The 24,386-nt window shown below is 38.3% G+C and overlaps 1 protein-coding gene across 1 annotated transcript in view; it reads left to right on the forward strand.

Annotated features, from left to right (window-relative positions):
- The window catches only part of AGGF1 (angiogenic factor with G-patch and FHA domains 1), a 49,009-nt gene extending 31,217 nt beyond the window's left edge, over positions 1 to 17,792 (forward strand). Inside the window, exons 9-14 of the mRNA XM_067731050.1 lie at positions 5,902 to 6,003; positions 7,266 to 7,431; positions 8,554 to 8,636; positions 11,762 to 11,889; positions 13,996 to 14,095; positions 15,343 to 17,792. Of these exons, the coding sequence (XP_067587151.1) occupies positions 5,902 to 6,003; positions 7,266 to 7,431; positions 8,554 to 8,636; positions 11,762 to 11,889; positions 13,996 to 14,095; positions 15,343 to 15,543 (780 nt within the window). The 3' untranslated portion in view covers positions 15,544 to 17,792. The remainder of the gene's footprint in view (positions 1 to 5,901; positions 6,004 to 7,265; positions 7,432 to 8,553; positions 8,637 to 11,761; positions 11,890 to 13,995; positions 14,096 to 15,342) is intronic.
- The last annotated feature ends 6,594 nt before the right edge of the window (positions 17,793 to 24,386 follow it).

Here is a 24,386-nt window from a genome sequence, read left to right on the forward strand (position 1 = left end):
CACTGGTGCAGGTCCCATCCCTATTCTTTGTCTCTGTTTTCTCTTTTTTCTTTTGCCCTACCCAGGTACATGGGGAGTTTCTTGCCTTTTGGGAGGTCTGAGGTCTTCTGCCAGTGTTCAGTAGGTGTTCTGTAGGAGTTGTTCCCCGTGTAGATGTATTTCTGGTGTATCTGTGGGGAGGAAGGTGATCTCCGCGTCTTACTCTTCCACCATCTTCCCCCAATCTGTCATATGGTTTTTATCATTCAGTTTGTTAATATGGTGTATCAAACTGATTGATTTGCCTAAACTGAGGAATCCTTGCATTCCTGGAATAAACTCCACTTGATCATGGTCTATGATCCTTTTAATATGCTGTTGGATTCTGTTTGCTAGTATTTTGTTGAGTAATTTTTGCACCTATGTTCTTCAGTGATATTGGCCTATAGTTTTCTTTTTTTGTGACATCTTTGGTTTTGGTATCAGGGTGATGGTGGCCTTGTCGAATGAGTTTGGGATTGTCCCTCCCTCTGCTATATTTTGGAAGACTTTGAGAAGGATAGGTGTTAGCTGTTCTCTAAATGTTTGATAGAATTCGCCTGAGAAGCCGTCTAGTCCTGGGCTTTTGTTTGTTGATCACAGTTTCAATATCAGTGCTTGTGATTGATCTGTTTATATTTTATGTTTCTTCCTGGTTCAGTCTCGGGAGGTTGTGCTTTTCTAAGAATTTGGCCATTTCTTCCTTGTTGTCCACTTAATTGGCACATAGTTGTTTGTAGTAATCTCTCATGATCCTTTGTATTTCTGCAGTGTCAGTTGTTACTTCTCCTTTTTCATTTCTAATTCTGTTGATTTGAGTCTTCTCCCTTTTTTTCTTGATGAGTGTGGCTAATGGTTTATCAATTTTGCCTATCTTCTCAAAGAACCAACTTTTAGTTTTTTTGATCTCTGCTATCATTTCCTTCATTTCTTTTTCATTTATTTCTGATCTGATCTTTATGATTTCTTTCCTTCTGCTAACTTTGGGGATATTTTGTTCTTCTTTCTTTAATTGCTTTAGGTGTAAGGTTAGGTTGTTTATTTGAGATGTTTCTTGTTTCTTGAAGTAGGATTGTATTGCTATAAACTTCCCTCTTAGAACTGCTTTTGCTGCATCCTATAGGTTTTGGATTGTCGTGTTTTCATTGTCATTTGTTTCTAGGTATTTTTCTATTTCCTCTTTGATTTCTTCAGTGATCTCTTGGTTATTTAGTAGCGTATTGTTTCGCCTCCATATGTCTGTATTTTTTACAGTATTTTTCCTGTTATTGATATCTAGTCTCATAGTGTTGTGGTCGGAACAGATACTTGATACGATTTCAATTTTCTTAAATTTACCAAGGGTTCATTTGTGACCCAAGATGTGGTCTGTCCTGGAGAATGTTCCATGAGCCCTTGAGAAGAAAGTGTATTCTGTTGTTTTTGGATGGAATGTCCTATAAATATCAATTAAGTCCATCTTGTCTAATGTGTCATTTAAAGCTTGTGTTTCATTATTTATTTTCATTTTGGATGATCTGTCCATTGGTGAAGGTGGGGTGTTAAAATCCCCTATTATTGTGTTACTCTCAATTTCCCCTTTTATGGCTGTTAGCATTTGCTTTATGTATTGAGGTGCTCTTGTGTTGGGGCATAAATATTTACAGTTGTTATATATTCTTGGATTGGTATTTTGATCATTATGTAGTGTCCTCTTTTGTGTCTTGTAATAGCCTTTATTTTAGAGTCTATTTTGTCTGATATGAGAATTGCTACTCCACCTTTCTTTTGATTTCCATTTGCATGGAATATCTTCTTCCATCCCCTCGCTTTCAGTCTGTATGTGTCCCTAGGTCTGAAGTGGGTCTCTTGTAGACTGCATATGTCCGAGTCTTGTTTTTGTATCCATTCAGCCAGTCTATGTCTTTTGGTTGAAGCATTTAATCCATTTACATTTAAGGTAATTATTGATATGTATGTTCCTATTACCATTTTCTTAATTGTTTTCAGTTTGTTTTTGTAGGTCTTTTCCTTCTCTTGTGTTTCCTTCCTAGAGAAGTTCCTTTAGCATTTGTTGTAAAGCTGGTTTGGTGGTGCTGAATGCTGTTATCTTTTCCTTGTCTGTAAACATTTTAATTTCTGCATCAAATCTGAATGAGGTCCTTGCTGGGTAGAGTAATCTTGTTTGTAGATTTTTTCTTTTCATCACTTTAAATATGTCCTGCCACTCCCTTCAGGCTTGCAGAGTTTCTGCTGAAAGATCACCTGTTAACCTTATGGTGATTCTCTTGTATGTTATTTGTTGCTCTTCCCTTGCTGCTTTTAATACTTTTTCTTTGTATTTATTTTTTAATAGTTTGATTAATATGCGTCTCTATGTGTTTCTCTTTGGGTTTATCCTGTATGGGGCTCTCTGTGCTTTCTGGACTTGATTGACTATTTCCTTTCCCATGTTAGGGAAGTTTTCAACTATAATCTCTTCCAATATTTTTTCAGACCCTTTCTTTTTCTCTTCTTCTTCTGGGACCCCTGTAATTTGGATGTTGGTGCATTTAATGTTGTACCAGATGTCTCTGAGACTGTCCTCAATTCTTTTTTTTCTTTTTTCTGCTCCCTGGCAGTTTTTTCCACCATTTTATCTTCCAGCTCACATATCTGTTATTTTGTTATTGATTCCTTCTAGTGTATTTATAATTTCAGTAATTGTGTTCATCATTGTTTGTTTGCTCTTTAGTTTTTCTAGATCCTTGTTAAGTGTTTCTTGTCTTTTCTCCATTCTGTTTTTGAGATTTTAGATCATCTTTACTGTCATTACTCTGAATTCTTTTTCAGGTAGGTTAGCTATTTCATCTTCATTTATTTGGTCTTGTAGGTTTTTACCTGCTTCTTCGTCTGTAACATATTTTTTTGTCGTTTCTTTCTTTTTTTTGGATGGGTGGTGCTGTATTCCTGTCTTACTGGTTGTTTGCCCTGAGATGTCCAGTACTGGAGTTTGCAGGCAGTTGGATAAAGCTGGGTCTTGGTGCTGAGATGAGGACCTCTGGGAGGCCTCACTCCAATTGATAGTCCCTGGGGTCTGAGCTTCTCTGTTAGTGCAGCGGTTTGGACTCGGAGCTCCTACCACAGGAGCTCGGACCTGATCTGCAGCCTAGGAATCAAGATCCTGCAAGCTTTGTGGCATGGTAAAAAAAAGAAAGAAAGAAAGAAGAAAAGGAGCAGTACAGTATCAAAGAATAAAAAACAAAATTGAATTAGAAAGATAAAAATTATATTAGGAAAAACAAAACTATAATTGAAACAACTGCAACAAGGTAAAATAACACAACAGAAAAAAGAAAAAAAGCGGGGGGAGGGCAGGGAACAAGCCAAAAAGAGAGAACAATAACAAAGTATAAAGAATAAAATAAAATTAGAAAAATAAGAGGTTTATCAGGAAAAATAAAAATATAATAGAACAACAATGAATCAACAAGGTAAAACAGAACCCCAATCCAAAAGAGGAAAAAAGAAAAAAATGCACCTTGGCTATGGGGGCAGAGTGTAAGCTGGGGTGAAACAGGTAGGGGTGCGAGTTAGGGTGGGGCGGGACCTAGGCAGGTGGGGGGTGACATTTGAGCATGGGGTGGAGCGTAGGTGGTGATGTTCAGGCATTGGGCGGGGCCTCTGCTTAGGACCTGCGTGGAAGGGGAGAGGTAGCATGTTGAAAGAAGGGCCTCTGGAGTGTGGAGTTCTGGAGTTTGGAGGTAGGGCCCTGAGTGAGGGTGTGGGGGTGGGGTTTAGGCCAAGTGTTGGAGGGTGTCTCTGAGTGCAGAGCTGGGGCCCTGGGTCGGGGGGGGGTGGGGACGGGGCTTGGTTTCTGCGAGGCAGGAGGGAGGCTCTGAGGGCAGAGGATTAAGCCTGGGAGCCCAACAAGCTCCCCGGTGCCTAAGTGGACAGGGAAAGCATTGGCCCCATTCCCTTCCATTCTTTTGTGCCTCTCCCCCACTGTCTCCCCCAGGGTCTCCCCCCGCCTGTGGACCCCTAACCGTGGGTGGGTCCCACTGGGTGTAGGAACTCCTCCTCTCCCTAGCCACCCCTCAGGGGTGCTGTCCCTTAGGTCCGGCCTTTACTTTTGCTCCCCCTTCCCTCTCTCCCACTTCTCAGGACCTGTGTGGCTGGAGGGGGCCTCGGTAGGTAGAGGATCAGGCCTGAGATCTGAACAGGTTCCTGGGGGCCCAAGTGGGCAGGGGAAACCTGGCCACGCTCCCTTTTGATCCTCTGCCCTCCCAGTGGTTCCCCAATTTCCCCCTTTGGACGTGGGATTCCTTCCCCTCCCCCACCTGCCCCTTAGGGGTGCCAGTTCCGTCCCACCTCCACTTCTCCCCCCCCTTCACTCCCCCCACATCCCACATCCTACCCAGTTGCTGGGGGTTCCTGCCATCCCCTTAGGTGTCCGTTGTCCCCCACCGGTGCCTGCTAGGTGCCCTAGTTGTGCGGAGACGCGAATTCCCTGTCCTCCTAGTACGCTATCTTGACCCCACCCCTGTAACTAGCTTTTTTGCTTATTTAGCATGTCTTCAAGATTCATCCATGTTGTAGCATATATCAGTACTTCATTTCTTTTTATTGCCAAATACTACTTCAATGTTCAGATACAGTGTTTTTTATCTGTTCATCAGCTGATGGACATTTGAATTGTTTCCACTTTTTGGTTATTAAGAATAATGCTGCTGTGAACATTTCACGTACAGGTTTTTGTTTGGAGGTATGTTTTCATTCCTCTTGATGCCTACCTCAGAGTAGAATTGTTGAATTGTATGGTAACTCCCTGTTTAACATTTTGAGGAACTGTCAGACCCCCCACAAAGCAGCTGCACCATTTTACATTCCCACCAGCAATGTATTGTTTATGAAATTTAAAGTTAAATATTTCTGCAGCTCTATATCCAGTTAAATAGGCATGTATTGAGTACATGCCCAATATATGTGAGGTACTGTATTATGTACTAAGTGGTAAGAAAATTGTAAACTAAATGTAAGCAATAGGGACTTCCTTGGTGGTCCAGTGGTAGAGAATCCACCTCCCAATGCAGGGGATGTGGGTTCGATCCCTGGTCGGGGAACTAAGATCCCACATGCTGTGGGGCAGCTAAGCCCGAGCGCCTCAACGAGAGAGCGTGTGTGCTGCAAACTACGGAGCCCACAGTGCTCTGGAGCCCGTGCACCACAACTAGAGAGAAAACCCACACACCACAACTAGAGAGAAGCCCAAGCCCACACGCCACAACGAAAGAGCCGCGTGCCTCAAGGAAGATCCTGCATGCTGCAGCTAAGACCTGACACAGCCAAATAAATAAACAAATAAATGAATAAATAAGTAAATTAAATTAATTAAATAAAAATAAATGTAAGCGAAAATTGTAAGCAGTACAGTGACATTCACATATACGGAAACTTTGTATAATTTAATTGTTATATAAACAAAGTGCTGTGGAACAGAAGGGAGTGATTAGTTCTGAGTATTGAAAATTTGGAAAAAACTGAGAAGTCAGCCTTGAATGTTTCAAATCACCTTTTGTATTAAGAATTTTTAATAACATGAACAGACATATTAGGTGAAAAAATTATTTCAAATTATATATATAGTATAATCTCAACTATATTATAAAAGTAGAAAAGGTAGGACACATACTAAATTATTAATGGTAATTATAGGCGGAATTATAGGTGAGTTTTTCTCCTGTAGCCTTCTCATTTCTACCAGAAGCATTATTATACTTTTGTATTCTGAAAAAAATGTATTAAAAATAATAAAAGCTAAATTATTAAGAGACTAAAGTTCATTGCATCTTATCATAGAGAAATTATCTATGGTTTAAAAAAAGGTATAATACTTTATAATTACCTGGTTTCTTTTTTTTTAAGTTTCATGCAGAAATTTATTTTGATCACGACTTACAAAGTTATGTCCTTGTGGATCAAGGCAGTCAAAATGGTACAATTGTAAATGGAAAACAGATTCTTCAAGTGAGTATATACTTATTAATTAAATACTTGCACATTATTTTAAAAAACTGAAATGAAACTTTTTATCCCTCAGGGCCATAGTTATTATACATATCATTTAGTTCAGATTGGTATTCACCCAAATGTGTTAACATGGAAGGGAATTCTTAGAAAGGGCTAAAAAATGTATACAGTAAGTGGATACTTAACTGTTGAGTTTTGACTTCTAATTATGTACCTGTGCCTTATTTTTGGAAATAAATGCATTTTAAAGCTATTCAGAGTAAATGTTCTTATAGCAACTTTAGGGGCCATCCTGTGTGTGTGTGTGTGTGTGTGTGTGTGTGTGTGTGTGTGTGTGTGTGTGTGTGTGTGTGTGTGTGTGTGTGTGTTTAAACTGTTAAAGGAAATGTTGTTAAACTGTAAACTCCTTGAAGGCAAGGGCTATGTCTATTTAGTTAACTCTTCTATCCCAACATGTAACAAAGTGCTTTAGCACATAATAAGATAATATATGGAAGGGAGGGAGGGAGGTCTTAGTCTATAAGAATCAAAAATGAGATAAAACTGAATTATCAAGAGAGGACGGAAAAAGGGAAATATGATGCACCTATCTCCTTAACACTTCATCTTTTTGATTGTGATTTTTCATTTTGGTAGTAGACTGTTTGAAGTTTGAGTTGGGTATTTCTGTGATAGGATTGGACATGGAGATGGGGAGATCAGTGGATTTTGATAATATAAAAATTAGAGGGCTTCCCCGGTGGCGCAGTGGTTAAGAATCTGCCTGCCAATGCACGGCACATGGCTTCGAGCCCTGGTCCTGGAAGATTCCACATGCCGCGGAGCAACTAAACCTGCGAGCCACAACTACTGAACCCATGTGCCACAACTAGTGAAGCCCATGTGCTTGGAGCTTGTGCTCTGAAATAAGAGAAGCCACTGCAGTGAGAAGCCCGCGCACCACAACGAAGAGTAGCCCCGGCTTGCTGCAACTAGAGAAAGCCCACGCCTGGCAACGAAGACCCAATGCAGCCAAAAATAAATAATAATAAATATTAAAAAAAAATTAGAAGTTGCTCGGTTCAGCTGTCATCTTCTCAACTAGTAGAATATTATGCATCACCTTCAAGTTTTGTGGAAATGTGTGTGCATATGTCTATCTCATTGAGAACAATCTCAATTTTTATTTTTATAATCAGACATTACAGTAGACATAAAATAAATAAAATAACCATATGTAACTCTCTTGGGTTTGGCTTTGTAATTTTTTTCTCCTTTAGCCCAAAACTAAATGTGACCCTTACATACTTGAGCATGGAGATGAAGTGAAAATTGGAGAGACTGTGTTGTCCTTTCACATTCACCCTGGCAGTGATACCTGTGATGGCTGTGAACCAGGGCAGGTTAGAGCTCACCTTCGTCTTGATAAGAAAGATGAACCTTTTGGTATGTGAAACATACTGTTTATGGGCATGGTAGCTTTTTAATTCACTGCGTGTTCTAAAAAAGTATCAGTACCAGCTTCATATCTAATTGATATAATACTCTATTGAGATACATTTGTATTTAAGTGAATATTATCAAATGAGCCTAAGAAATGACATGTATTTGAAATTTGAGACCTAGACTAGTAGATTATGATTGTAGTTGGTTTTTCTGTGTAGTAATTTGTACTATTACAGCATTAGGTTACTTTATGACCAGGAATGATAATCATTAGCTCTGTTTTTGCTAATCCAGTCTATAGGCTTTTGAAGCAGCACTGCAGTGGTAGCTAAATGTACTTCAAGGGAGTAATTGTGACATAAATAGAGATTGGTTTCCCTTTAACATCTGTTTACTGATATAAAAAGTCATCCACAGTTAAACTCTGATGTAAAATAGTAACATAGAAAATAATAGGCCAAGGTATTAAGATTTATTTGTTGATATATTTGCTTTCCTACTTATAGCTTGTTTGATATATTATCTGTGTATATACCATTACTTTCTATAATAAATAATATTGTAAAATGTTACTATCTTGTTTAAAACCCACTCATCTAAGGCTTTAAAAATTGAAAGATCCTTTTAACTAGTAAGTAATTTTTTTCACATCGTTTGTTTCCTTTAAATACCAACTATACACGTTCATTATGTATTTTTTGTCTTCTCATACTACCTTATGAAAATGAGTATGGCACGTTACATAGTAACGTGAATCTTGGGTTCTGTTATTTTTCTTTTGCACAAGCTTATGTTCCTTTGGAAAACTCACAATATTTCTGCATTTGGATTTCTATTACAGTAACCATATTGAAAAATTAAGATGTGCAGTGTTTCTTTCAATATCTAAAACATTCCTATAATCTTTCGAGTTTTGGTTTACTTTCCAAGTAGATTTAATTACCAAAATGCTGAAAGGACATCATCACAACCTAAGATCCTTTTATATTAATTTATTTGAACTTTTTATTAATCTGCAGATGGGATACTAGTACTATTAGTTTTTCATTATTAAATAAACAGTATTATATCATATTTAGTGTTTTTTTTTTTCTTTAAACCAAACTCAATTTTTCCTTTTAGTTGGTCCAACTCTAAGTAAGGAGGAAAAAGAGCTGGAAAGGAGAAAAGAATTAAAGAAAATACGAGTAAAATATGGTTTGCAGGTAAGGGAGTTAAATATTGTTACATGTGTTAAACTGTGCGTCTGGTTTTGTATAAAACTGCCTGTAGATAAGCATAGTCCATTTTTATATATAAAAAGAGAGCTATTTAGAATGATTCTGAGATTTATGTAGTTCCTGTTAGTTTTTTACTGTTTACCTCAACAACTGTTGAGGTTGGAGTAGGAAAGTGATGATAATACCCTATATTGGAATAACCATTTCTGGTTTTTAAAAAACTTGCATTAAAATGATACCCTCGAAAAACACAGTTGGAGGACTAATACTGCCTGATTTCAAGACTTATTATAAACTACAGCAATAAAAACAGTATAGTACTGGCAAAAAGATAAATATGTTGATGGAACAGAATAATGAGTCCAGAAATAGACCCATATAGATACATAGATACATAGATAAATGTGTATACGTGTGTGCGTGTGTGTGTGTGTATGATTTTCAACAAAGGCATGAAGGCAATTTGGTGGAAAGAGGATGGTCTTTTTTCAACAGTCAGTGCTGGAACAATTAGATAGCCATATACAACAACAATAACCTTGATCCCCACCTCATAACATATAAAAATGAACTCAAAATGGACTATAGATATAAATTTAAACTTCTAGAAGCAAACCTTAAAAAAAAAGTCAAAGATTTTTTAAGGTATCTAACACTAAAAACACTATCCATAAAAGCACAAATTGTACTTCCTCCAAAACTTCTGTTCTTCCAAAGACACGATTAAGAGAATGAAAAGGTAAGCCACAGACTGGGAAAAATATTCGCAAATCATATATCTGATAAAAGTCATGTATCTTATACCTAGAGTATATAAAGAACTCTGAAAACTCAATAAGGGAAAACAACTTAATTTAAAAATAAGCAAAAGATTTGAATAGACACTTCACCAAAGCAGGTGGCAAATACACACATGAAAAGATGTTCAGTATTATTAGTCATTGGGGAATTGCTATTTAAAACCAATTAAAAAGACTGACCATACTAAGTGTTGGTGGGCATGTGGAGGAACAGGAACTCTCATACACTGCTGGTGAAAATATAAATGGTGTGATTGCTTTGGAGAAGAGTTTAGTACTTTGTCAAAAAGTTAAATGTACACCTACTGTATTATTCACCATTCTACTTCAAAGTATTTCATTTCTATCCAAGAGAAATGAAAGCATATGTTCATACAAAAACTAGTGAGCAAATGGTCACAGCAGCTTTTTTTCTAAAAGCCAAAAACTGGAAAAAACTCATCTGTCCATCATTAATGGATAAACAAACTATGTTAAATCTATATGGTCAAACACTCTAGCAATAAAAAAGCATAAGCTATTGATACAGATTACAACATGGATGAATCTCAAAATGATTGTGCTGAGTGAAAGAACCAGACAAAAAGAGTACAGTTGACCGTTGAAAAACCCGGGGATTAAGTGTGCTGACTCTCACCTTGGTTGAAAAATCTGCATATAGCTGGTACTCAGCCCTCTATGTCCACAGTTCCTGTATACCTGGGGTTCTGCATCCACAGATTCAACCAATTGCAGATTGTGTAATACTGTAGTATTTAGTGCTGAAAAAAAATCTAGGTATAAGTGGATCCACGAAGTTCAAACCCATGTTGTTCAAAGATCAACTCAACATGCTATATACTTCGATGCTATAAAATTCTAGGAAAGCAAACCTAATGTATCATGGCAGAAAGATCAGTGGTTGCCTGGCTACAGGAGAAGATGCACAGGGAGAGGGGCTGGAGGGATAGATTACAAAGAAGGACGAGGATACTTTTGTGGGAGATGAATATGTTTATTATCTTAATTGTGATGGTTTCATAAGTGTATACGAATCTCAAAAGTAACTGTACACTTTATGTGTAATTTATTGTATGTTAATTATACCTCAGTAAGGCAGTTTAAAAAAATTACCATTTAATCCTATAAGTAGACCAGAAAACTAATTAATATTGCCATTTTACATTAGAGAAACTAGAGCTGGTCACCTACCTACTAAACGACAGAGCTAGATATAGGATCTAGGTCTTAAGTGTATTTGTCCAGTGTTTTTTACACTTTATGAACAAGTCAGAAAAGATGCTGCCAAAATAACATTTTTATGCAGAATTGTAGTTTTTGTTACTGTTGTACTAAGGGAGAGAAATCATAATAGAAAAAAATGTTAAGAGGTTAATTTGGGAGGAAAATAGAAGATCTATAAGGAGAGATTAAAATGTTTTTTCAAAAATTTTAGCTTAATTTCTACATCATTTTCTGGGGGGAATACCCATTAGGGTTGGTGGTCTGTATTTTTCTGTTTTGAAAGCAAAATTAAGTAAAAACTTCTGTGGTACTTTCCTTGCATTGCTCTAGCAGTCTGTAGCATCTTTTTGGATGAATGTTGTACTTTTTATGTAAAGATTAGCAAATAGTAACAAAGGGGAAGAGGAGCCTTTGAAACCCCAAGCTGAATTGCCTGTCTCTTTTGTGCCACTGCCATATCTTGTGTATACCTTAATTGTCGAACCAGTCATACTGTAACATGCTGAAGACTGTGTGTGTCTGCACTTTAGGATTATAAATTTCTTTGCATTCTGTCACCTAGCATAGGGCATAACTTACTCTTTACTTAGAAAATATTTGTGGAGTGACTGATTAATCATGTAATGAAGCTGTATTGAAGCAAAAAGCTATTATTATTGCCAGGGTAAAAGAGCATTTATTTCCTTTTATCTATTTTTTAAAGACTTTCTACATTTTTCCCTTCTAAGGAACAGTATCAAAATATTTTAGGTCCTTTGGAACTTTCAGTTCCTAAGAGAAAAGGAGAAGTAGATTTTTTTCCCCAGCCCCAGGGGTTCTCCATATTTTTTTGAATACTGGTAGTTCATATGAGAATATGAGTACACAGCATTGATTCAAAATATACTATATTTTCACTATATTAAAGGGGATAGAATAGATATATTCAATAATGTAATTGTCTTAATTTGTATATCTTAATTTATATCATGGCTTATTTAATGGAGACCACATTGAACCATATTTGCTAAGCAAGGCAAATATACAGACATTATATTTTTATTTATTAGTTTTGTTTTCCTCAATGAATATTTCATGTTTATGAAGAATACAGACTACGAAGATGAAAAGGCTTTGAAGAATCCAAAATATAAAGATAGAGCTGGAAAACGTAGGGAGCAGATTGGAAGTGAAGGAACTTTCCAAAGAGATGATGCTCCTGCATCTGTTCATTCGTAAGTATTAAATTTTAATTGCTTGAAACAGTCTTTGTACCATAATCAGATTCATAGGGTGATGTGATTTATAGGGCTATATAATCTGATAGGTAGCCTTTTAAAGGAGTAATATAGATCAAGATGGAAACTCTACATCTGTTTACATTTTCCTCTAATATTGGTATTGCGTTATTCCCTAGAAAATTACTGATCATATATGTAAGTATACATACAGATTTATCACATACAAACTTAAACACACATATATATGCATAGCTAACATTGTAGCCACACAATTGAGTGACCATACTTTTATATATTAGATATTTAGGAGGCTGGGCTAGTAAGAAATTGGTATGGACTGATACTTTTAATAGTTATTTCAGAACTCAACTGCTTCTGTTCTTGACCCTGAAATACTATTTTTCTTACTGTTTTTTTTTTGCGGGGGGGGGGGGCTGCGTCACGTCTTAGCTGTGGCACGCGGGATCTTAGTTGTGACACGTGGGATCTTTCTTGCGGGGCGCGGGCTTCTTTCTAGTTGTGGCGCCTGGGCTTAGTTGCCCCGTAGCATGTGGGATCTTAGTTCCCCGACCAGGGATGGAACCCGCATCCCCTGCATTGGAAGGCGGATTCTTAACCACTGGACCACCAGGGGAGTCCCTTACTTTTTTTTTTTTTTTTTTTTTTACGGTACGTGGGCCTCTCATTGTTGTGGCCTCTCCCTTTGCGGAGCACAGGCTCCGGACACGCAGGCTCAGTGGCCACGGCTCATGGGCCCAGCCGCTCCGCGGCATGTGGGATCTTCCCGGACCGGGGCACGAACCCATGTCCCCTGCATCGGCAGGTGGACTCTCAACCACTGCGCCACCAGGGAAGCCCCCTTACTTATTTTTGATTCAGTTCGTTGCTCTTGGTAAACTAGCATTGATAAACATGAAAAATGTAATTTTGAAGCCTACAAAATGATTATATTTCTGCATTTAATCATATATTAGCTACATTTTGTTTCTCAGAATATAAATTCTAGGTTTAGTTAACATTTAAATCTTTCATGTAGAACTAACAATTAGTTACTAAATTTTGACTTATTATCATTTTATTGATTCTAAGATATACTACTTGGATAGAATTTTACAGTTACATGTGACAGCAGTTTTTTCTTAATGGTACATAGACTAACAGTGCATCTTAGAGTTTATGGAGTCACATTTTATGAGGTATAGCATTTTAAATTAGATATGCTAAGCAACATGACAAATATATTTTAAGGTTTAATATTTTTGAAATAATTGCTGGAGAATATGAAGATTGCATTACAGTTAAATTAGAAGACAGAAATGAAAAATGAAATCCATTGGTCTGACATTGCTTGGGTTATTGTTATTAAAGAGCTAATTTACATATTCTGAAAAGACAATGTGATAGAACATAAAATTAAAATACCCTTAAATTAGCAGACCATAAAATCATAAAACAAAATGCAAATAGTTAATGAGAGGTTTCGTTTTAACTTTTTTTATTGATGTTAAATTCACAAATGTAAGTATCAATATCAGTGATACATCATAAGATTAACACATTGCAGAATACATGTCCTGGTCAAGAAATAGAAAATTATCAGTAACCGCAGAAACCTACCCTCCTAGTGTCCCCTCTTAATCACTATTCCTCTCTCCTCCCCAAAGGTAACTATTCTACTGACTTCACCAGCATCAGATTAATTTCACGTATTTTTTAACTTTAAATAAATGGAATAATTTGGTATTTATTTTGTGTCTATATTCTTTTTGTTCAGCATTACTTTGTTATGTTCGGTACGTTTTATATTATATTGCCATATAATATTCTCTTGTATGAATATGCCACAGATTATCCACTTTACCACTGATGGACATCTGGATTGTTTCTGATTTGTGGTTATTGTTAGATTTGACTGCAAAACATTCCCTTTTCTGTTAAATAGTATATGTAGGAGTAGAATTTGTGTATCTTCAACTTTATTAGGTAATGCCCAGTAGTTTCTAAAGGAGTCGTACCAGTTATTTTTAATTCATGAATTTATTATAAATGTGACTTAAATGGTCTTTTAGAAGTCAACTCTCATCTTACTTTTCTCTAAAGTGAAATTACTGATAGCAATAAAGGTCGGAAGATGTTGGAAAAGATGGGTTGGAAAAAAGGAGAGGGCCTAGGGAAGGACGGTGGAGGAATGAAAACTCCGGTAAGACTTGAGATTTCTTTCATTCTTTATTCTTGTAATGGATATATTTACTGCACTTACTATATGCCAGGTGTTGCCTTAAGTGCTAGGAGTATTGTAGCAAGCAAAAAGAGACATAATTACTACCTTTGTGGCAATCACAGTTACCAAATATATGTGTTTATGATGTGTTTTGTTTTGTTTTTAAAGTTCTTAGGAAGGCTCTTAGAGTTTTTTCCTTCATCAGACTAGGATAGTGAATGTTATTTCCTGAGCCAGAAGTTCTTCTGTGTCTTTTAGTTATTTTTAATGACTTCTTCACTGTGCCTTGTCCTGACATGCAAGAGCAATCACAGTGTTACTTTACGAACAGGCAGACTCTGTACTAGCTGGAGAATCTGTTTTAGGTTCAAGATTCAGAGCATGTAACAAGCAATAGAGAGAATCATGTCTGGAAAACAATACAGTGGTTTAATTCTATAGTCCCATGGTTCATCAGAGGTTCAGATTCTCTTTCACAAAAACCTTACAAAGTAGTAATATGATCAAAGAACTTTCTTGATAATTAGTTGGTACCTGAAGAAATAATGGGTGCATCAGTGTGAGTTTAATGTAAATTTTCTCATTTCATTGAGGTACAGTGGGATGAACATGGGTTTAGTAGTCAGGTTAGAATATGTGTTCTATTACTAGCTGTGTGACTTAGGGCAAGTTTGGATTTCAGTTTTCATATGTAAAAATGGGGATAATGAGAACTCTTTCAGGGATGTCTGAACATAAAGCCCCTAGGATGGTGCCTGAAATATATTAGGCACTCAGTAAGTGGTGGCTTGTAATGGTTCTCAAAATAATGCAAAGTCCTCCCCTCCTTTTATGAAAATAAACAAGTTCTCTTTTTATGACTCTTAATGTTTAACTTACCTGTTCACTTACTTAGGTGAGGCTTGGACTGTAGGTTTAAATACATCCATTGCTTTTACTTCTCGTTAGAGTAGATGACAGGTTGATTCTGCAGCATCTCAGTGAAATTTGGTGATTGCTGTTTAAGGAGCATTCTGTTTTCTGTAGAGTCATCTGTACTTATTGACAAGCAAGACAATGTATAATCATGTATTTATTCCTGTATGTATTTGATGCATTTGACAGTTTTTTTTATGCATCAATCTTTTCTAATTCAAAGAATTATAGTTAAAGTACCAAATTGGATATAGCAGATTTCAGTGTGTTTAGATACTACAGTAAGTTCTCTTCTTAACTTTTGGTAACAGATCCAGCTTCAACTTCGGCGAACACATGCAGGCTTGGGGACAGGCAAGCCATCTTCAATTGAAGATGTTCACCTTCTCCAAAACAAGAGCAAAAAGAACTGGGAGAAAGCACGAGAGAGGTTTGCTGAAAACTTCCCGGAAACTAAATCTCAGAAAGATGCACCAGGGACTGTGCCTTGGGTCAAAGGGACTGTAGAGTGAAGGTCAGTCATAGAACACAAAAGCTTTTTTATAGAATTTGGAAACTCTTGTTTAATTGCAGAAATTTTCTCTCCAAAAGAGTCAGTGGCATGAGGGAACCGTGTCACAATTTACCCGCTCTTGATTCAGAAATGTGTAATAAAGTGTGGTTTGCAGTTTTGGTTTTTTTTTTTTTTTTCGGTATGTGGGCCTCTCACTGTTGTGGCCTCTCCCGTTGCGGAGCACAGGCTCTGGATGTGCAGGCTCAGCGGCCATGGCTTACGGGCCCAGCCGCTCCGCCGCATGTGGGACCCTCCCAGACCGGGGCACGAACCCGTGTCCCCTGCATTGGCAGGCAGACTCTCAACCACTGCGCCACCAGGGAAGCCCTGGTTTGCAGTTTTTAAAAAACATTTTTAAAAACTAATAAATAGTGACTGAATCAAGTTATGCTATGAGTGGACTAAAGTTCACAGGGCACAGATGAGCTTATCAAGCTTTGTTACTTTATTTTGTCATTTGCAAGACCCATATAAGCAACTAGCCATATAAGCAAAATTCATGTAACCACTAACTTAAATGTACATTTGTCCTTGTCTCCTTATATTCTCCATTATTGTACGATACATAACAAAAGAAACATCGAAAGTTTATAAAAACAATTCTGACTATATACATCCTTGTTTATGCCCTTTAGGACCTAGGTAGAAAATGTTGAGAAAACATGGGTAGTGGTGTATAAATGTTATTATATTTGAAATAACCCAAGTAATATTATTGAAGAACTAATGAACTGCTGACATGTTGTAGAAAATCAGTCTCATTGTTTTCTTCTGTGAAGAATCTGTTGATTTGTACTATATATTAAGCATTTACCTTTGGTTTGTTTCATAGCTGAAATATTTAGATATGAACAGTTGAGTACAGTATTGAAATATTCAGTGTGCTGGCATTTGTAGTTTTGATAAATCCCATTGCTGGCAATGGAGTTGTGCCAGAAAAATCTGATTTCTACTGCAGAAGGGTTACCTAGCCAAGGCCTCAAACTCAAGATACTTTTTGAAAACGTCTTCAAATGCAATAAAAAACATTATAACATCAAAAAGAATGATTCATTGAACCAATAATTTAAACATACTGGTCTGCTTTGAACTCATGACCAGCCAGAATTTTCCTCTGTAAATTGGCAGCACAGTAATGAAAGGATGCCCTCAGATTTTCGGAGACTGCGGTGCAGCTTTCTGAGTGCAGGTATCACCGCTCTGCCCGTTAACACTGTTCTTTTCCTTTCTGTTCAACTTTTCTCTCAGGTTTTTGCTGGGAAATCAATGCTGGAACTGATCTTTTCTCATAGTGAATATAAGCTATATAGCTCCTTCATCTACTATAAAGAAATGTCTTCAAGATATAGAAATAGGAAAGGAAAATTCTGGGAAAAAGTATGCAGTGGGGAAGATAATTCAGAAAGAAAGCTACCTGTTGGAGTTTCTAGTCTTAATGTACAGGGTACTTAGGAAGAAAGGGCGGTGTGGAAAGAAAAATAAATATATTACTAAAGATGAGACATATGACCAAACAATTGTCAAGTTATTAAAGGCCTAAGATAGGAAAACCAGAGGTCCTATAATTCTAAAAATCTAGATTAAGTATTTTTCTGTATCCTTTTTGGCCACTTACATACCCTAACACATACACATATATGTACATTAGACTTGGAGGCACTAGGAGTGTCCTGCATTATTTTCTCTAAAGTAGAAAAATTACTCATCTAAATGTGGTTCTGGTGCCGGTGCCCTACATATAGGTAACAATATAGGACCCTCAGAGTAAACTTGCTTCTGGTAGATCTCAACTCATTGGGTTAGTATACAATTGTCTATGTAATATTTCCCATTTTTATTACTAGATTGTGGAAAACTTTTTCATTGTTTTCTTTTGTTAAGAAAATGGAAACTTGAAAATGGTGATAAAAATTGAAATATATGTGATATTTGCTTTATTAAAACCCTTTGCAGATCTAAAGTCTCAGGGCTATACTATACTGGTTAAAGCACTGAATAATGAAAATGTCTGGTTCTATTTCTACCTGTGAAATGAGAATATTTAACTCACATGTTTGTCTTGAATAGAAAATGGGAAAATGTATGTAAAAGCACTTTGTAAATTGTAAAAGTAGTACAGATGTGAGCTTCTGTTTGTTTAGAAGCATAAATATGGATTATGTACAATTTGAATTACACATAAAGTTGTTTTGCGTCTAGTATTTAAAACTATAGTTTATTCATGCAGTATAAATTTATTAACTTAATAGCCTTTAAGTGTTTAAGTGGAGCTACAAGTTGCTGAATTTTGAGAAATCTAACATATTTTGCCAGAACATGAGAAGCTGGCAAAATTGAGAACGGAAGAAACCATCACCATTACAGTAAAATAACAGAAATTGTTTTCTAGAATTAAATAGCCAGGAAGCACTTTTTCTCAGAAAGGGGTGGATTTTTTTCTGTCTGTTTTTAAAAGTTTTTACTTCTGATGTTTCACTTACTCTAGTTGTGAACTTATGAAAAGTTATGGTTCACCCAATTCAAACACCTTCCAACTTTTCATGTAAAAGATTATTTCTTAATTTGGCACATTTTAAAGGGGCAGGCAAAAGAAATAGAAATTTCCAACAAGGAGAAATTGTATACAAAGGCCTTCCTTAACGAGTTGCAGGAAAGAAGGGTGTGCTTGGCAGGGAGCCAGAAAGGCGTTTCTAGACCTAGCATCTAAAGGTGTTCTCAAGAACAGCTGAAAGTATTTCCCCATTGTGTTGTTCTAAGTGTGCTTCTTATTTTTGTAGGGCATCACTTATATCTCTGCCTTGAAGCTTTGATCTAAAACATTTCCTTTTACTTTTTCAGGCTTTAAAGTGGAAATACATTTGGATTCTTTAAAATGAGTCACTGTTTACGTGTGTGTCTGTGTATCAGGGCCCAGGCTTTCTCTTTGCCTTTCTGCTTTACTCTTCTTAGTGCTGGCTTATGGCATTGTGTTGCAAAATGACTTTTGGAACCCCAGTCATCATAGTCATGTCCAAAACAGAAGAAAGGGGAAAGAACAGTCAGTATTCCTGTTAGTTCTCTTTTATCAGGAAAGCAAAAGCTTACTCAGAAACTCTCACAACAGACTTCTACTTAGGGTTATTAGCCAGAGCCTGATAACATTACTGCCCATAGCTGCAAGGGAAGTTGAAAAGGTAGGCCAACAGGATGGTCTCACTTGCCTTAAGCCAATCATGAACTATCACCTAGGGCAGAACATGTTGCTTGTTGGAACAAAATCAGGTTCAGTGAGCAAGGCAGAGGGGGACAATGGCTACTGAATGGGCAGGTAACTGTCTGCCAGATAACCCAGCTATCCATTAGTGGTGACTTGGGGTGTTGGTTAAATTGTGATGCAGGCCTACTATGTAATACTTTGTAGCCATTCAGACGAGTAAGATAGAACTGTCTATACCATGATAGAGAAGAATATTCTTATTACATTGCTGATTTAAAAAAGCAGATTGGGGCTTCCCTGGTGGTGCAGTGGTTAAGAATCTGCCTGCCAATGCAGGGGTCACGGGTTCAAGCCCTGGTCTGGGAAGATCCCACATGCCGCGGAGCAACTAAGCCCGTGTGCCACAACTACTGAGCCTGCGTGCCACATCTACTGAAGCCTGCGTGCCTAGAGCCCGTGCTCCGCAACAAGAGAAGCCACCGCAGTGAGAAGCCCAAGGAGTGAGCAGATTTTTGCTTTTTATCATTTCTATATTTGAACTTTAAAGCAGTAAAAGTGTGTAGTTAACTATGTGTATTCATAGACATTTATAATAAGTAGAAATACAACACCAGGAAGAGTGGAGAGGCATTCAGGGCTCAAGCCCAGGTATCTTCCTCACACTCATATGCCCAATTTCATTTACCAGCTATACTCCCATGGCTTCCAGGTTGTCTTAGCAGGACACATATCCAACTCAAAGTCACCTTAAATGTAGCTTATCTAAGACTGAACCCAGAGTCTTCTCCAAACCCTGTCTCTTCCAGTTTACTCTCAGCTAGCAGCACCATCTGCCCAGTTATGCAAGCCGAAACCTAGGAGTCGGTCTCTACTTCACTACCACACCCTCTCTCCTCTTTCCCCTGACTTCCAATATAGTGAATCAGTTCACTGTCACTACTCGCCTGGATTATTCTACTGGCTTCCTAACTGGTCTTCCGGCAGCCACTCCTTCCCTCTAGTCCGTCCTCCACACTGCAGACACAGCGTCTTCAAAACTCCTATTTCATCATCTCCTGTTTAAATTGTCCTCATGGCTTTCCATTACTCTGGTGACTCCAGTTCTCATGCCATTAACAGAATAGGTCTACATTGATCTGGTTTACAATTCAAGATTCCAAATAGATTTCAAATGGAGAAAGAGTTTCACTGATTAAAGAAGAGGAGGTTGGGGTAGGGAGGAGAACTGAGCCACTTATGTACAGTTGCTCTCACATAATGTGTTAAGAAATTTGGTTCTTATCTCTTTGCAAATGAGGAATTTCTGAAGGATTTTAAGCCCGGAAGGGTCCTCATTAGATTGCTTTATAGCAAAATAACTGGCTGATTGAAGAGGGGCAGAGTGGAGGCTAGCAGACCTCCTTGAGGGCTTGTTCTATCAAATATTTATTATTGAGCATGCAGCAGGGGCTGGGTAGACCTGTGAAGGCAGAGAACTTGTTTGTCTCAGTCACTGCTGGGTCTTCAGTACCTGCCACAGGATTGGATGCTCAGGAGGTGTTCATTAAGCATTTGTTAATAGGGTGGATGGAACACACATTTGTGGTATGTTAGGTACTGTTCTAAGTAAGCACTTGACATATATTATCTTCTTTGTTTCTGCCAGTATTTTATGAATTAGAAAGCTGAGACTTAAGTGTTTATTTTGCTCAAGGCCAAAAAGTCTGTGTGACAGAGTGGTAGAGCTGGGGTTTAAGTTTTTATTCTTTTCATCCCAGTGGGATGGTTAAGAGCACTGGCTGAAGAGTCTGACTGACCTGGGTTCAAATCACAGCTCCACCACTCCTCAGCCGAGTGACATTTAAAAATTTATTTAAACCTCTAGCTTAATGTCTTCGTGGGGTTGTTAGGAAGTTTAAATGAGAGAAGGCCTGTGTGGCACTGAGCACCGTGCCCGGTGCATAATAAGCCCTCAGATATTAGTGACTGTTAGTGTTGTTATGCTGTGCGATCAATACCAAGGGCGCGGGACTTCCCTGGTGGCGCAGTGGTTAAGAATCCGCCTGCCAGTGTAGAGGACACAGGTTCGAGCCCTGGTCCGGGGAGATTCCACATGCCATGGAGCAACTAAGCCTGTGTGCCACAACTACTGAGCCTGAGCTCTAGAGCCCACGAGCCACAACTACTGAGCCCACGCGCCACCGCTACTGAAGCCTGTGTGCCTAGAGCCTGTGCTCCGCAACAAGAGAAGCCACCACAATGAAGAGTAGCCCTCGCTCACCGCAACTAGAGAAAGCCTGTGCACAGCAACGAAGACCCAACGCAGCCAAAGATAAATAAATTTATTAAAAAGAAAAAAAAAATACCAAGGGCACGGTTGGGAATAGACTCCTGGAGCAGAGATGGTGGTTATTAGTAGAAGTCAGGGAGGATGACGGTTGAGGCGCGTAAGTGGATGGGTCGACTTCATTCCCTGAGGTGATGATACGTGGACAAGACTGCATCAGGAGCTGGGTTTCTTAATGAATATTGGAGAATGAACAGGAGACCGGTAGATGATAGACGGTGAGAAAGGGTAGAAGGTATCATGGGTGACCCTTTGAGGTCATCCTCAAAGAAGGGGTGGATTTTGCATGACTTAGGAAATGAAGCCATTGGAGAAAATGATAGGGAGGTCTTGCAGGTCACCCTGGCTCTCAGTACCCTGTGGGAGCAGGGAAGCTACAGGGAGAACTCGAACAACTAGATTTCAGATACTTTTATATAAGAATAAAAGTTCAGCAGCAATGCATTCCTTCAGCAGGTGGCCTTAATATAGGCCAGGCACTATTCTCGGCACTTGGGATACAGCAGTAAACAAATTGGGCAAGACTTGCTGCAGTGTTGGAGCTTACATTTATTTTTAGATACTATTTGGTAGAATGCAAAGGCCAAGTAGTCACATGAGGGTCTTGATAGTTTCAAAAAAAGTATTAATCCAAAATGGTTTCTGTTCACTTCAAAGTTTTTTCAAAAGCCGAAGTTCTTGGGGTGGAGGGGAAGGGGCAATTTGTTGTTGTTTTTAATGCCTTCAGATCTGTCTCTAAATCAGACCTTTTTAGGGAAATCTTATAAACTCTGCCTTCAAAATATTTTAGTCATGTTTTTAAGGGTTTTGGATACGTAGACAGCAGTAGAACCTTACTGAGGCTGCAGCCCCTCATTTGATTATGTATCTCCTCTAATTACCTGAAATAATAGTAACTCTGCCTGCTCAGACCCTGGGGTTTTGTGGTTCTAAGTCTGAACAATAGAGCACTGAAGTACCAAGAAAAAAAAGCAACATTTATCAGGTTGTTAGAAATTGGAGTTGATGGAAAACGTTTAAATCAAAAAGTCTCTGGAGGATGAAGAGCAGACACACTTGGGGAAGCTAATGTGATGGAGGCAAACAATGTTCTGTGTCTGCTGAGTAAGAATGACTTTCAGAAATTTTTCCAGCTGAAAGCTAGCTTTCCTCATCTCTGTTAAAATGCCCAGAAATTTCCTCATCTACGTTTCATTGCCCAGAAAGCAAGACAGGGAAAAGTTGGTGGACTATTAAATATATTTAAACACGTGACAGTGTGTTACTTAGCTTCCAATTACTAACAGACTTCTGCCAGCTCATTCATCTGCTCATTACTTACCTTGACCAAAGGCCCAGGAGAATATATACTGAAATAATGAAGCTTTCATTAGCATTTTTTGCTTTTCCTTAAAGCCTTCATTTTAATACTATGAAATCAGATTTTAGAGAATGTCATAATTAAGATTTTCATAAAGAGAAACATCTAGTACTATTTAAATATGTAATGACTCCCAGGGCTATCTGAATTCATTCACATCATAAACCCACTCAAATGGGCTTTAATTTCTACTGCAACTGTGCTCCCTTTACTTAACCTTAATGTACAACACCTTCAAGGCCAGTTTATGAACCACACACACACAGAATTATCAATGCTTTATTATAATCACACCTTATTAACAAGAAATGTTAATCTGGTTATATTCACCAGACTGGGCTCTGAGTAACTGGCAGCTCTTTTCAAAAATCAACTTTTCCTGGTAAGATGAATATTTGCCAACCTTAGGGTGTTTTAAAGAATGTGCCAGAAATTCCAAGAGCTACTCTAAAAGAGGAGTTCCAGAAGTGTTTTAAGCATGGAAGCATTTTTGGAAGAACTGTATAGTCTTCAAAGGTGACAACTTTGAAGGCAGAAGTGCTTAAATGGGTAGGTTTTGATATATTTACTTGTACGATTGGTCAGATTCCTTTGTAGTCACCAGTCACATTGAGTTTGACTGGATTAGCTTATTTGGCAAATCAGGTATGAAATTTGTGTTTTGATAGAAAAATAGTTCCATCATGAGGGAAAATGACTTGGCAAACCTCTGTGGCTTATGTGCCTCTCCTCTCGGGAATCGTCCCAGGGTGCTCTTTCTGAAGTCCTTTGGATTGGTTTTGAGCTCCCATTCAGATAAGTAAGAGGAAAAAAAGAAGTCATGGTTATTGAGTTTAAACTATGTCAGAATTTGCCTAAATAGTAATCACTATAACAACTCCGTAAGGTATGTCTTCTCTCTATATTTTAGTGATGAAGAAACTGGATTTCAGAGAGATTGAGCTGGTTGCCAAGGTGACAGCTAACGTAGGTGGTTGGGAGCTTAGATGTTATTTTCCTTTTATTTTTTTATGTTTCAGCATTTTCACTAATCATAACATTTGAGTGCGCTTTTTTTTTTTTTTGAAAGCTTAGAGTTTAATTCACATCTGACTCCAAAGGCTCTATCAACTCCTCGCGCACACACCCCCAGCCTTCCTAGTCAGCCAGATCCTACTCAGTGCCACAAATTTGTAAATGTTCTCAGAACTCTGGAGGCCTCTGATTTCCCCCCAGAGGGCATTCTTCATCGTCATCTTCTAGATATCTTTCTCAGAAAAGTCTATGAGGACTCCCTGCACTGGGCAGAGAGGCTGAGTAAAATATTAATACAAGAGGGAAAGATTAGGACCCCCAGTAAAGTGTTGATTCCTGAGGAATAGGGGGTCCCCATCAGGCATGTGCCTTTCTAAACCCCCACCCCCACCCCCCAGACCTGGGTCAGGCAGTATAATGCTGTGGTGGGTAGATAATGCCTGTCACCTCCCCGCCTTCCCCAAATGTCTATACCCTAATCCCTGGAAACGCAGTGTTACCTGGCAGGGGAGAATTAAGGTTGCAGATGATATTAGGCTGCTGACCAACTGAACTTAAGGAGAGGGTCCTTTAAATGTGGACAAGGGAGGCAGAGTGATGCCCCGTGAGAAAGACCGGTCCTTGCTGGCCTTGAAGAGGAAGGGGCCACAAGCCAAGGAATGTGGGCAGCCTCTAGAAGCTGGAAAAGGCAAAAACCAGATTCTCTCCTAGAGCCTCTAGAAAAGAACACAGCCCTGCAAACACTTTGAGATGCATTTCAAGGCTTCTGACCTGCAGAACTATAAGATAATAAAATCTGTGTTGTCTTTAGCCACTAAGTTTGTGGTAATTTGTTACAGCAGCAATAGGAAACTAATAAAGGCCAACCTTGCTTCCTCTGGGAAAGCTGCCTTGCTTACCCTCAGC

The sequence above is a fragment of the Pseudorca crassidens genome, chromosome 3 (assembly GCF_039906515.1).
Source record: "Pseudorca crassidens isolate mPseCra1 chromosome 3, mPseCra1.hap1, whole genome shotgun sequence".
In the NCBI taxonomy this organism is placed as follows: Eukaryota; Metazoa; Chordata; class Mammalia; order Artiodactyla; family Delphinidae; genus Pseudorca; species Pseudorca crassidens.